The sequence below is a fragment of the Brachionichthys hirsutus genome, chromosome 1 (assembly GCF_040956055.1).
Source record: "Brachionichthys hirsutus isolate HB-005 chromosome 1, CSIRO-AGI_Bhir_v1, whole genome shotgun sequence".
NCBI classification, from domain to species: domain Eukaryota; kingdom Metazoa; phylum Chordata; class Actinopteri; order Lophiiformes; family Brachionichthyidae; genus Brachionichthys; species Brachionichthys hirsutus.
The window spans coordinates 7180194-7194896 of NC_090897.1; the positions used below are offsets into that span (position 1 = coordinate 7180194).

General features: G+C 45.5%; 1 protein-coding gene across 1 annotated transcript; it reads left to right on the top strand.

The window, feature by feature from the left end:
• The first annotated feature begins 337 nt into the window (after positions 1–337).
• tent4b (terminal nucleotidyltransferase 4B) lies at positions 338–14703 on the top strand. The gene is made up of 12 exons (XM_068747223.1): positions 338–852; positions 6890–7013; positions 7839–7885; positions 8635–8755; positions 9427–9534; positions 9929–10057; positions 10377–10590; positions 10718–10844; positions 11118–11221; positions 11374–11582; positions 11666–11812; positions 12044–14703. Exons 1-12 carry the CDS (start codon positions 338–340, stop codon positions 12194–12196), a joined length of 1998 nt encoding a protein of 665 aa, XP_068603324.1. The 3' UTR covers positions 12197–14703.

Here is a 14703-nt window from a genome sequence, read left to right on the forward strand (position 1 = left end):
ATTAGGAGCGGAGAGGGTCAGAGGAGCTTCGACAGGCAGCAGATGTTTCTCGGTCCTGAGCCTAAACTTGGAGCTCTCGTTTCCAGCGCTTCACGCTCACCGTTTCCTGTTGATATTCTAGACCGATAATTGTGTTTACATCGTCGCCGCTAAGGAACTCTACGGGCAAAGGGCAGCGGAGAGCCTCAGCTAGCGGCGGGCTACAGTAATAACGAAGCTACATCGGACAAGCTAACGTTAGCTAGCGGACCTGGGTAGCTGCGCACGAGCTCAGCGCTGCTCGGCGGGCGGGGGGGGGGGGGCTGGCGGGGGGGCGGCTTGCCGACACTTTCGTTTGATGGATCCGAGAATTGCCTGGTTCCAACCAGAACAACGCGGACCCGCCAACAACCTGTGGATGCAGATTTGGGAGACGACGCAGGGGCTCGGATACCTGCATGTGAATAACAGCTACGCGACCGGATCTCAGAGCCCGAAGGAGACCGTGAACGGGACGTCGACGGCCGTCCTCACCGGCAGAGACACCGGGGACGGCGAAGCCAGGACTCGGGGGATGTCGTCCTCCGTTGGGAACGGAGAAATAGCAGAGCAGCGGGATTTTATACCTTTGGAGGCGAACAGCAATCACAACAACCGAGCCCCGGGCAGGGGCGGGGTCGGCGGCGGGGTCGCCGTGGGTCGGAGGGGGCTGACCGACGGGCACCCTAATAAGAGAAAACGAGAAAACAAAGCCAGCACGTTCGGATTCAACTCCAGCCTCTCGAACGGAGGGACCGAGCCGAGCACGACGGGCTACTCCGCGTACGCGGGCACGCCGTGGAAAGTCAGGGACTACTCGGACGGGATCGTGGGGTAAGACTTTCCCCGACGTCACCGGACGTGCTGGTGTTTTTTGCCCCCAATCTGGCGACTCGCTCCTCGTGTGTGTGAATTATTCGTGTTTCTTTTTTCTGCTCGTCGGAGTCGTCGCTCACCTTTTAGCTCCCGCCCATGTTGATCTTGTAAAATCATTCAATCGGATTGAGAAATAGTCACGAAGAGTCCTTGCCTGGAAGAAGTTGAGACTTTTTTTTGTAAGAACATCAGTTAAAAGTGTTAATTCAAGTGTTCTACCACTTCTGTAGGTCATCGTCATTTCTTCAAATCTTGAAAAGGAGTGCACACTATGGTAATCTCTTGGATTTATTAATCCGTGTGGGTTGGATGTGAGGAATCTGGAGTTCTACCGTTCCTTAGTGTCACAGTACGGTGGATCGCTGAGTCCCTGTCCTGAGGAGCTGGGCGTTTGTCCGGTGCTTGTTTGGTTCCCATGTTTTCAGCTCTCCGCAGAAACAACACTGTCTGAACTGCTTTTTGTATGAAGTCGTTACTGGGATGTTGTGCTTGGAGAAAGTCCTGAATTTCGCTGACACTCCAGCCAAAGGTCACACTTCTTCAGGGCTCTCTTGAGATGTGTGTGTGTGTGTGTGCGCCCCGTTTCCTTCCCTCTGCCATTGCAGGGACATTCTCAGCCTGGCGGTGTCGGTTCTGATGATTCCCACTTCCCAGCTTGCGCCACAGCAAATCAACCTTCTAGTCGATCGCGTGCTTAATTCTGGCAAAGTTTTACGGCGGATGCCGTTTCCTGCCGCAAACCCTCTGCATTTATCCAGGACCGGCTCAAGGGAGACGCTACCCGCGCTGCCTCGGAGGCTGCACAAGTGTCTTGTCCATTGTCAGTGTTATAACTCCTATGTTATAATGTTATAACTCCTATTACTGTAAACCACCAAGCTCGTTTCCATTATTTCTTATGGGAAACACAGTTTAGTTTTTAGAACATTATTACGGAACGAATTATGTTCGACAACCGGGGTTCCATTATATATAAATCATTAACTTGGTAGCACAAACCTATGCATACGCCTCCGCATTTAAGCATGGGTAATTCTAGTTTAAAAAAAACAAAGTATTAAAGGATCAGTTCCTCAGATTTACAGCGAGTAAACTCAAGTTCGGTACAACTACTGCATGTTGAGAGACTTCTGACCTTATCTGTATTTATCAGAGATTATCATGGGACAACTATTTTGTGGGAGGGACTCCACTTTTGAAGACCTTCTAGGATGCAGGGCTCTCCCCCGTCACCACCCGGTTTTGTTGGGCATCTGTGGCCCAGCAGGACACCAGAATATGACGCTCAGCCTTTGGCTGATCCTCATTTAGTTTTGGCGCTGCTCTGTGTTTGCTTAAGGACATTCTTTGGTGATTAGACTTGCTAATGCCGGAATCTGAACTGCTGAGCCATGACGATACTCATTACCGCTGAGAGCTGTCTGTTTTGCCATCCTGTGCTTATTGCTGGCATCGGGAAATAAGTCGTTTGGAATGACTGGAGATGATGTTTTGAAATACATTTTACCGACAGGTGGCAAGTGAATCTAGAAATGCCATGTTGATACCACTGATAAAGCCCCTTTCCTTGCATATGCGTTGTTACTTGGGAGATGTGGGATGTATAGAGGAGTACATCACATCTGCAAGCAACCAGATGTTGACTATATTCAGTACACGTTGCCGTAATGGTTGGTAACATTTGGCAGTAGAATATTTTTCCCATTGTCAATGTCCTAACTCCTACTAATGGAGAGCCCCCGGTGGTCACTTGCCATGTTTGTGGTGTCTTATTGGCGCTTTCTTAACTTGCACCGTTTTGTCAGTGTGCATGAGTTGGTCTCTTTATTTCAGCTACCTATCTCGGTGTGTGAGTCAAGCATTAAGGCAACATGGCGGTTTTCTTATGTATCATTTATGTTTTGTCACTCAGTGTTGTAATACATTCTTGCTTTGACTTTAAATCCAATGGATTTTGGACCAAGCTTGAATTTTTTTAAACAATTTAGGCTTGAAGCGAGTTGAAGGACCGTGATGCGAGAGTAGCACACTTTGAGGGATCAAGCAGAGTGAGTGGTTTAGGGAATAGGCTGAGTTTTAAATTCTCAAGTAGCTGAAAGGGTGAGGGTGGGAGTAAATCCTGATGCATTTTTCCATGGGACAGTTTGTACACTATATTTGGCCATGAGGGTTGACTAGAGAGGCAAAGGTATGAGCTTATTTGTGTCTTACAGTCATCCATTCTTTCTGGAACAGAGGCGGTCCAGGACGGAGGGGACCGATGTTTAGGCGCTCCGCACAGGCTCGCTTCCACAGAACAAAGCCCAGCCCCCTGAGAGAGAACCCAGCTTCTCTCCAGTGCTTGTCCAATCAGAGTCATTCAGTGTCTATCCAATCAGGTTGGGAGCCTTAAGGGAGTGCCTCCACCTCCTTTTTTTGATGGTGTACTTCGGTTTAGCTTTATTTGGTAGCCCTTTCGACACAGCCCGGCCCAAGGTGGGACTTTTATGCCGTCGTTGTGCCTCACTGTTTTGTATAGATGTAGCAGAGTATGGGTGGCATTTCAAGCAAAGATGCTATTCAATAGTGGCTTGGTGCTGTATCTCGCACGCATTATCGTCATAAGGTTTTGTCCGTTTTTTAGTATTTCTGGGTGGCAAAACGTTGTCTTTAACAAAGCTAAATAGAGCCGTCTTCCTTTGAGATGACTGCCGTTGCTTGTTCTGCACTTCTAACGTCATCGTCTGCTTACGGACTGGTTTTATTGATGAACTTTGGATGGACCTTCCTCTGCTGGTGCTTTGCTTTGAAATAATTGTGTGTAGTGTATCTGGCTGCTCCGACTCTACCTCATTCTCTCTCTCTCTCACACACACTCGCTCTCTCTCACACACACACACATAGTTGCACACCTTACCTTTTGATGACTGTAAAATGATAATGGATTCTTATTTGTCACAACTGCTTTCTTGTTGGGGGCAGGTAAAAACTAGGCTAAAACATTTTCTACTCTGACCCAACTCTCGAGAGGCATTTATCCGGGCTTGGGACCGGCTCCAGGGAGAAACTGCCAGTGCTACATTAGCTCCTGCTAACCCGTACTACGATGAGGCTGAGTATTAAGTGATATCAGAACACTTCCAAGTAGAAGATGGACAAAGCCAATTATACAGTGAAATAAAATCATCACCGAATAAAAGTAAAGCTCTGCTCATGTCATTTTTTGGTGAAATGTTTGACTCTTCTGCGCCATCTTACAAGGATGTCTGGCAGTATGTCGGGAATGTTGATGGATGCTTCATATGAAATCGAGCGTAAATGAGCCTAGCGGATATTAAGCTCACAATGTCTTCGTTCTAAGATCACATCGTTATGTGTCGTAAGAAGTAGTTTGCTGCCTTGGCTCAGTCAGAAGGACAATACTTACAAAGCAGGACTAGCCTGTGCTTGATTAATGTTTAGTGCAATTTTTGTTGTTGACCAGACTTCAGTGATGAAGCAGAACCAACATCAAGGCTTAAAGGCTAAATAAACCTCATGGTTAATAGCTCACTGATTAGCAGCCCAGCTTTTGGGTTTGTTGCCCTTTATTATAGCTGGCTGTTCCAGGTTGAGTCCTTCCAACACTGGCACCCAGACAGCACCTCGGTGACGGGAGCGCCGTGATTGTTGGACATGTGGCTGACCAGCCTCTTCTGACTGCGACACATGTCACGCTCTCTTCTGTCATTCTCTGTGTGCTGGTTGGCTCAAAGCCAGAGTGTGTAAGCCAGCGAAATCGGGAGTGTGTACACAGGTCGTTTGGACTGCAGGTGAACATGCTCCCGCTGACCTGCAGGGGGGGGGGGGGGGTAGTGAGGAATGTGCTTTCCTTTCTCTCTCTCTCTCTCTCTCTCTCTTCCTGCCCAATGGAAACCCTTCCCGTGCTCCAGACTAATGCAGCACACACGACGTGGTTGTTTTTTCAGGCTGTGCTCGGACTACGACCTTCCCAGCATGTGTACAGAGAAAGTGGGCGCTAACCATTTCCTTTTGCTGTGGCCTGTATTGAATAAAATGTAGTTCATAGTACTTGAAATGTCAGATTTCATTATATGAAATGTTGTTTTGCCTCAAAAGGCAGTGTACTGAATTAAATATTTTAAATCTAAATCATTATAATAGATTCAATTTGAAATGCTTGTTACACATTGTGAATTTTATATACATATGAATTTACAACATTGAAACGTTGTTTTATTTATTACACATAATCATGCTAAACTAACTAAAACAATCGCTGGTAGTTCCTACATAGACAGCAGCAGCAGTACTGCGTGTGTAGTACAGGGAGTTTGTGCCGTTAACCCAGAAGTGTTTATGTATTCGGACTGACGGCTGATTAACTTATGTATTAGTCCAAGACCATTAACCAATAAGTCTGTGCTGACCCTGGTGCCGCCATATTTATAGTCTACAGCGCTGAACTGCATCAGTCGGGCCCGATCATCGCTACCAGGCACGGCAGCGTTCGTGCTCGGCGCCACTGGCCAACACTTAGCACCTTTAGTCCGCCGATGAAACATGAATGAATTCCCCACCTGCCAGATATTGACACCGCTGCCTCTGCTTGTGTTTGCCCTCGTTTTGAAACGGCAGCGTGTCGTATCACTTGTTCGCCTTCTGGCAACGCTGTTTGTGTACGGTGGGCAGGTCCATGTGGCGGCGTTGCAGAGGATATCGGGACTAAAACTATCGGCACGTTATGGTTCTGATGTCTGTGATGATGCGACTACAACAGTGATGTAATTGCTTTATTACAATCAAGTTGATCAAATGCAAAACACTGGCTGAACGCTGTCGTCCATTAGCTACCGCTATCTGTCGTTTGAGGTCTTTCTAGCCATTTTCTGGGGTTTTTTATTACGAAATTCGAAAGCAGTGCTATAAATGCTAATATGATAGACGTTGTTGTGCCCCCTTGTGGTGCCAAAATATTCAAACACTCGCTAAGTATTGCTCACTGTTGTCTTGCTTTGCACGCTGAGACAGGCCGACTGACAGATCACAGCACAGATGGCCATCTGTAAGCATTTAACATTAGAACAATCATGAGACAAATAACAGGACGGCGCTAAGGAGAAGCGAGGTGCTCGGTGAAGGCCTGTTCTGATTATGTTATAAGTGGGTTTTAAGTGGTATCAAGGGGTCTCGTACTTTGTGGGCAGGAGCAGGAACTCGTTCCAATATGGCCGAGCATGAGATGCAACCTCGCCGGTTACGCCCGTCGCTGATGAAGGCAGGGCTGTTTGCTGTGAAATGAAACTTACTGCTTATGTTGTGGAGTGAAAGTGATCACACACCATGTATTGTTTGTGCTTACGAGCTATTGATAATGTCAGATTCCCTCGTTTTTGTTGAATGATGTTTACAAATACTCATCATTTACTTCCCAGTCTCAGTTATTACAACACATTAAGACCGGCTTGGGTAATTTCTGGATGCGGAGTTGATGTGTATCAGTGATGGTTCTTAACAATGGAACTAGAAATAATGGTACATTCCCGGAAGTTGCTGCTGAGTTTCCTTTACGGCAAAATGAAACCGAATCTTTGTTGTGGGGGGGGGGGGGGGGGGGGGGGGCATACTTGTTTATAGGCATACTTCAACTTCACGGTCGATCCAATAAGGGAAGTGTTCAGAGAATTTGTGTGTGCGTAATCTTTTGCAGACATCTTTGTGCCAAAGTTCCGCTGCCTCGCTCTGCACCACCTCTCCGCCATTACACATGGGAAAACTGTGGTTTAATAAAGTTCATTTCCATGTCTGACCTGTTTAGACAAATGATTTTTACCAAGCAGACACAATTAAGGTGACCTTGGTGCTGTGGTTATTGAACATTATTGAGCCATACTATTATATGTTCACTATGCTTTTTCTTTGTCTATTTGTCTGTATTGAAAACATGGCTTTGTTTGTCTGCATATTCTGCTCATTGGATTCTAATCTGTCTTTTGTGTGCTGTACGCTATTGCAGGTTGCACGAGGAGGTCAGTGATTTCTATGAGTACATCTCTCCACGCCCAGAGGAGGAGAAGATGAGGCTGGAGGTGGTGGGCCGAATCAAGGAAGTCATCAAAGACCTGTGGCCCAGTGCTGAGGTACTCCTCACCCACAACCTCCGGCAACTCCTTTGTTGTTGTTTGCGTAGTAGGGTGCGACACACCTGGAGTGCAACCTGGTCTTCCAATAAATGCGATGCTTGTTTAATCATTGCAAGTAGCTGGTTAGATATCCACTAGATACTCATGAACATTTTCATTGGTTGTCTAGATCAGCTGTACCAACAATGTGTTTGAACACAGTGTAGTTGTTAGGGACAGGGGGGGCGGCAAGTAGGGATGGACACTGATATTTGTGTATTACTATTGTGTATTACTATTCAAATGATATTGAAGTAGTGCAGAGTAATTATTGAATAGTAATTTTGCTGAACGTAGCCCCGCGCGTGCCGGAGGGTGTTTACCCCAGCCTTCACGGACGTGTTCAAGACAGACTCGACACGTATGTGATCCCACAATCGGCTTAGCCTGACATGTGACTGGACTTAAAATATTTTAAACAACCGGTTAGTGTGGGACGCATGGACGTGCCTTTCCACATCGGTGCAGCATTGAACAGGCTCGTTGCATCGAGGCCGCTGTTCCTTCACTGGAAAAAGTCAGCAACGTGGTTTTAAAAGACTCAGACTTCGCACACTCGTGTTTTACCCTTGATTGGTAGTTTATATACCACGCCCGAGCAGTTTGTTGAGGCTTGTCATTAAATCGATTCGAAGCCAAACCGTGGAGGAACATTTGTGCAGCTCGGAGAACAGGTTTTTGTGGCAGCAAAGCTTATTGTGGGAAAATGAGAGAAAGTCTTTTGGCTGTTTGCTCAAACAATGCTGATTTAATGGAATGCCCTCTTTGCCCCCCCTCTCTCAGGTCCAAGTGTTTGGCAGCTTCAGCACTGGTCTGTATCTGCCAACGAGGTGAGACACTTTTTTCTTTTTATGCTGAGAGGTTGTACACTTTCTCTAGTGTGACTGCGAACTGCCCCCTCACCAATATCTGGTCAGCGAATCCTTAAATGATTTTGTGTTAATGATCAGGTGGTTTTTTTAGTGTTACTGATCCAGGATCTTTATATTTTTACCTTTTCCGAGCGAGTCCTGAAGCAGACGCCCAGTTCCAGAGACACGCAGCCCACCTGCACCGATGCAATAAATCCCTGCTCGCTTAACTCGGACCGGTCACCTGGATTAGTGGACTCTTTACACCATGCTGAACACATTAACGGGACTGAGCTATTGGGAGATGCGCAAATGCAGCGGGGGTGGCAGGAGTTCACCTGTTTCTCTGTTTCTCTGTGCCTTTTTCAAACTGAGGGCGCAATAGTGCGTCTGCGTTTGAATAGGAATTCAAGATTCATTCATGGGCTGTGCCTGCAGATGTGTGTTCGTTTCCCTGTGAATATAGTGTTTAGTTGAGGTTTGTAACGTCTGCGTGTCGTCAACTCATGGCACCGCTATGGGGGGGGGGGGCATTTCTGGGACAGTGCTCTTTGCAGTAGCCTCTGAATGAGCAGCAAGGCATCAGTGACGGTGACATTAAGACATGTAACAGTTGCCCGAGTAGAAGAGTGTCACAGAGTCATTTGTGATTTGTGTTTATACTTGTTTATTGTTTCCTTGCTTGTGTATGGCTGTTCTATACCCTCCATGCCTCTCTGTCCCACCAGTGACATCGACCTCGTCGTTTTTGGGAAGTGGGACACCCTTCCACTCTGGACTCTGGAGGAGGCTCTTCGGAAGAGATGCGTTGCAGATGAGAACTCCATCAAGGTTTTGGACAAGGCCACAGTAAGTCAGCGTTCACTGGCGTGTGTGCAATGTGTTAGAAACAACATATATAGCATTTAATGCTGTTTTCTTTAGAGGATCAGCTTGATTACATTTTGCGAAAGCTACTCCATGGACTATTCAAGCATTGCATTATTGGAATAACTCCTTAAAAAGCTTTTTCCAGTCAGCTTTAGATTTAGATTTTCTTCCAAGCCCTTTTGAGTTGATATTTCTTCACCAAATAAAGGAAACGGTGAGCATTCCTTTGCCATGTGTCTATGGAAGGGGCGCCACGACCCAGTCTGCCTGTGGTCATACATGAACAATAAACAATGTTCTATTTATTGAGCATGTGGGGTTTGGATTGTTCTTTCCCATCTGAGCTTATTTCATTTCAGCACTTGCAAGATTTGGATAAACTGTTTCCTTCAGGTTTTAGATTTCACAATAATTTGACATTTTAAAGAGCAGATTAACATTTGAAGTCTTTGCTCAGGGAGCTTAGTTAGTAGATCAGTATACATGGTATTGCTGTGTCTGATATTCAGGCTTGCAACAGCCCCCATGTACGGTTTTGGGTTGCTTTAATTACACGTATCTTAGAGTACGATGTCACGTGACACAGGTGTTTGTGATTGTTTGACTGTTTCCTGTCTGGCTACATCAGCGTCCCTTTCCTGTGTTCCTAGGTTCCCATCATCAAACTGACGGACTCCCACACGGAGGTCAAAGTGGACATCAGCTTCAATATGAAGAGCGGCATTCAAGCGGCGCGTCTCATCAAGGAATTCAAAGAGGTGCAACTTGGGAAGCGTATGCGGCTGGAGGTTCTCCATAGCCTCTGTTCCTCTCCCTTCTCCTTGGGCCACCCTTCAGGATGGATTTCTGAGTGTTTGAAGTGCACCCGTTCTTTAAGCCTTATTTTTTCTGGCAGGAATTTCTCTTATATCTTGGAAGACTGTAATTTTTTTCCAAAAACCTAAACATGAGTGTCACTCAGAGTTAATTGGAAACATGTGATAAGATGTGTTGCACAGTATTATTATTTAACTATCTTTTAATAATGCTATTTGTAAGTTCACCACTAGGATGCCATCGCAGCTGAAGGTCTTTAAATCCCTGTTTTCCTCTTGAGAGTGCTGCAAGACGAGGGTGTGATCTTCACGCTGGTCTTACTTTGTGTTTTCTTAGAAATACCCGGTTCTGCCGTACCTGGTCCTGGTGCTAAAGCAGTTCCTCCTGCAAAGGGACCTCAATGAGGTCTTTACTGGTGGAATCGGCTCCTACAGTCTCTTCCTCATGGCCGTCAGCTTCCTGCAGGTCAGATGGACTTTGTCATTAACAATAACCCTGCATGTTTTTGGGGGGGAATGATTTGTCTTCTGCTTGACTTGACTATAACGGATGGAGAGCTGTACAATTCATCCGATGTATTTCTCTTCTTCTTGGTTGCTTTATTATTAAGATATTTATCAAAACGTTTCCTGAACGCATGAATTATAATACAGAACATCCATAATTCAGTCAGACAGTACTATAAGGAGTGTCTGTTGTAAATCTGTCATGTAAAAGTCTTGATACGAGTGAGTAGTTTCCATTTGCGTAGTAATTCTGACTTGCACTCGCTCTTATTTTCCAGCTTCACTACAGGGATGACGTGTGCAGTCCCAACAGCAACATTGGTGTTCTGCTCATCGAGTTCTTTGAGCTCTACGGTCGTAACTTCAACTATCTCAAAACGGGCATCAGGATAAAAGATGGGGGTTGCTATGTTGCCAAAGATGAAGTGCAGAAGAACTTGCTGGACGGCTACCGGCCCTCCATGCTGTATATTGAGGACCCACTCCAGCCAGGTGGGAAAAGTGAAGATGGGAGGAGGAGTTTAGATGTCAAAATTCAAATGACCGTTCCGGATATTGGCCAGTCATACACTGGTACAGTTTCTCACATTTGCTGACCTCCCGTTTTTGTGTCCGACAGACAACGATGTTGGCCGGAGTTCATATGGCGCCATGCAGGTGAAACAAGCGTTTGACTATGCCTATGTGGTGCTCAGCCATGCCGTGTCACCCATCGCCAAGTACTATCCCAGTAATGAGACGGAGAGGTAAGAAACGTTCCATTACAGGGCGTAAAAACGTTGGGACAAGCTAGTGACTGAAATGTAATGTAATCGGCCGTTTTTTGTTCTCGGAATATGTCCCGGTTTATCAGCTGCTGTCTTGTTTTTGTTTTTCAATATCTGCATCGGAGTATTTCAGTTGCTCGTGTTCTACTTGTTTTTTTTTTTTTTTATCCTTTATGAATTCTTTTGCTTTCAGACTGCTGTACAAACATTGGTATAACAACTACACCTTTTTTTTTTTGTATCCCATGACAGCATTCTTGGCCGAATAATCCGAGTGACGCAGGAAGTAGATGAATATAGGAAATGGATCCGGAAGAACTGGGGGAGCCCAACTCAGAGTGATCTGCCACTCAACAGTACGTCCAGACCCTATAATATTTGGATGTCTGATTCACAAAATAATAAATCAAATGTTTTAAATTTGGCCTAAGAGGCGTGATGAATCGGCAGGGTGTGCTGCCACGAGTTGACCCTCGTCTCTCCGTTTGTCCCTTCCCTGTTTCTGTAGGAAATGACGTCTCCTTGTTCAAGTCCCAGCAGCTCGATGAGCGCAACAACAACCTTCCAGATGAGGACGATGTCATCGTCGTACCTTCAGCGCCGCACAGCAAAACCTCGTCCAACTCCTCCTCTCCATCGCCCTCCGTGCGCTCCTCTCCCTCGTCCTCCCCCCTGACGCCGTCTTCCACGTCCTCGACGTCCAGCTCCAGCGATGCGGTCAGTCATTGGCGCTACTGTGTTTGGCGGTGACATAAATAAATCTTTGGTTACAAAATGTCCATTCTGTTTTCTTCCGTCAGGACTCTGACGGCACGCCATGTAAGACGGCCAAGCAGCAGCCTGGCCAGGCCTTCAGCGCCCACAGGGACAAGCCAGCTGTCGTTATTAATCACAGAACGCAGGGCCACAACACCAGCTCTCCACCTGCAAGCAGCAAGGGAGGCAAGGTATGCACAGCTCGGCCTTTTAGTTATCCTATTTCATAGATACACACTGAAAAACGACGATACATTATGAACCATAAGATTTAAAAAGAAAGATGATGCTTATCACTAAACAAACCACATAGAAGATGCTAAGACAGTAACGTTTTCCACTATTGGCAGCTAAAGATCTGTAGCAATAGTCGATGGAGTCCTGACCCTTTTTTTTTTTCTCTCTCTTTGTTCTTTATCCAGGCCAGGATGTCCCGTTCTCACCAGAAGAGCAGCCACCATGGTCAGAGCTCCTCCAGCACCAAGAGTCATCAGAGCAACAAGCCGCACCACCAGGGCAACAGCAAGAAACGGAAAAATGTGCGAGACTCTACGCAAGACGGTCTCTGTAGATAGTGGCGACCTCCTCTCGTCACAGGACCGACTGACGGTCCTGTCCGCGTTCCGCCGCCAGACTCCGGCCTGTGGAGGTTGTCAGACGTATTAACACATCTGCAGTGTCTGGATGACAAGCGAAGATTTGTAGCAGAGAAAAGGAGAAGAAGAAGAAGAAGAAAAGTAATGGGATTTCGTTTGTTGGACCTGAACTGAAATCAGGGATAAATACTTGTTTGCATCCCAGCAGCTTCTTCTACAGAGCAGTTTTCCTTTCCACAGCCGACACCTACACTACGAGCCTCTTGCACCCCCTGCTGTACAGGAATAGACAAGTCAGGTGTCTGGAGTCGAGACTCGAGCAATGCCTGCAACTGCTGGCTGGAAAAACTGAAAACTAGTTTGTCACAAAAAGAAGAAAAACGAAATAAAATATACAAAAAGAAAAATGTTAATTGAACAACATCAAAAATATACACTGTATTAATTTTTTTTAAATGATGGTATCTTACAAATGCAATCATTGAGGGTGGGACTTACCTTATGCATGATATTGTTTTTTGTTGATTGATTTTTCTGTTGGTTCAATCTTTTTATGTCTAAAAATGGTTACAACAAAGATTTATATATGTATAGAAAAATTGGATGAGCAAGACAGGTTTAAAGAGTTAAATAAGATTCTTTTTTTTTCATATTACCCTTTTTATAAAACATAAATATTGACGACCTGTAATTGTGTCCACAGATTTCTGGCCAAAAAGCCAAGGGCTGGTTTGGGTTTCATTGCCAACATGAATCATCAGCGACTCCAGGTCGCTCGTAGCAAGTGTTGCGAGTGAGCCGGTACTTGCATACAGTCCTAGAAGCAACCCGGTTTCTCACCGAGCTCGGTAGCACAGCCAGAGCAGTGCAGAGGCTTACAGGCTGGTTTTATTGAGGAGTCCTGCACCAGAGAAAAAAAAAATGTTATCAATACAACTGTGGGGGTGATGGTATATTTCTTTGGTAAGTCACCACTGCAAAATCATTTGTATTTGTGAATTGTATTTATTTTTTATTAATTATATGAACATATTCTAGACAAATGTATTAACATCAGAGCCAATATCTTTGAATCCTATTTTTGAATTATAATAGGTTTAGTGGGGTTGGAAAATTAAAATCAGGTACAGTAAAATGCTACCTTCATTATTTGATTTTTTTTATTTCCTCCAGTGACAGTTGAGTGACCAAGTTACTTTGTAAAGGTTTAGGAACTGTTTTCAAAGTTCTTGGAAGGAATCTTGTTTTAATGTGGCTGGTCTGCTTTAAAAGGGAGCTCATTTTATTTTAGTGTTATAAACTATCATAGAGACGTCTCAAACACTTCAGTGCCCAACTGACATTGCAGTACAAGAACCAACCTGCAGGTGGAGTCATTACAGCAAATCTGAATCCACCTAATTCGAGCGTGTGTAGAAGACGGTCAGATGGCTTCTTGGTGATATCCCAACATTTCGGCTGAACGAGCTGCTGCTTATTGACACCCCATTGAACTGAGCGCTTGCTAGAGGGATCAACACACCAAAGAACACGAGCGCTTCTCGTACCCCCCCCCCAAACGGGCCCCACAGCCCAGCAATAATCTCATGATCATTGCGTGCTATAACCACGGCAGATACAGGATGACGCGTTCAACATTTCAGCCCATTCTATAACGTGGATGATAGTATGGTGTGGGGGAAGTCAAAAGTACTGCGTCTTGTCCCCTGTACTCCTCGGTGCAACAGTTGCAGCTTAAATGCAGTATACAGTAGAAGCCGGGGCGTTGCTGGACTAATATTCACGCTGGGGCAGGAGCTCCACTTCTGTGAAATCTTATATTTGAGTTTTAACAATCCGTAGCATCAAGGGTATAGTTGAGATCAAACATTTGCTTTTAACCACCATGTCAGTGGAATGCATTTATATACCCAAAATGTGACCCCCCCCCCCTCCCCCCAAGGCATTTGTTTACCTTTGCTGGTTGGGTCTGGCCACCACCATAGCACACATGCCCAAACAGCACAGTGTGTTCTCAGTATTCCATTTACTATGTAAAACTAGAATCAGTATTGAAGAATGTCAAGACAAAAGAACAACAATCTAGTTTTGGTGATGTGAAATGCGGGTTTGTGCCCCCGGTCGAGCTTTATGTCCAGCTACGCCCCCTGGATGAAGCGCTGGTCTTGATCTAGACTTGAAAGGACAAAGGTGAATACTGGTGCCATCTGAATGGCCACTGACTGTTTCTCTGCACTGCAGAATAGGTTCAGAGTCTTCAGACCCATTGTACCCAAAGGTTTCTCTGCAGCTATTACAATCCATGCAATAAAAACAGCGCAATTAAGCCACTTGAGCCATTTGAGACATGCTTTTGCTTTGCCTTTGACTTTGAATTCTGGCTTTATTCCCTCACATTAAGAATGTTTCTGGTTATTTAGACGTTCACGTGTTCTTACTCAAAGCAGCAGGGATGCCACTAGTCCCATCCCACTGTGGTCTCTGCC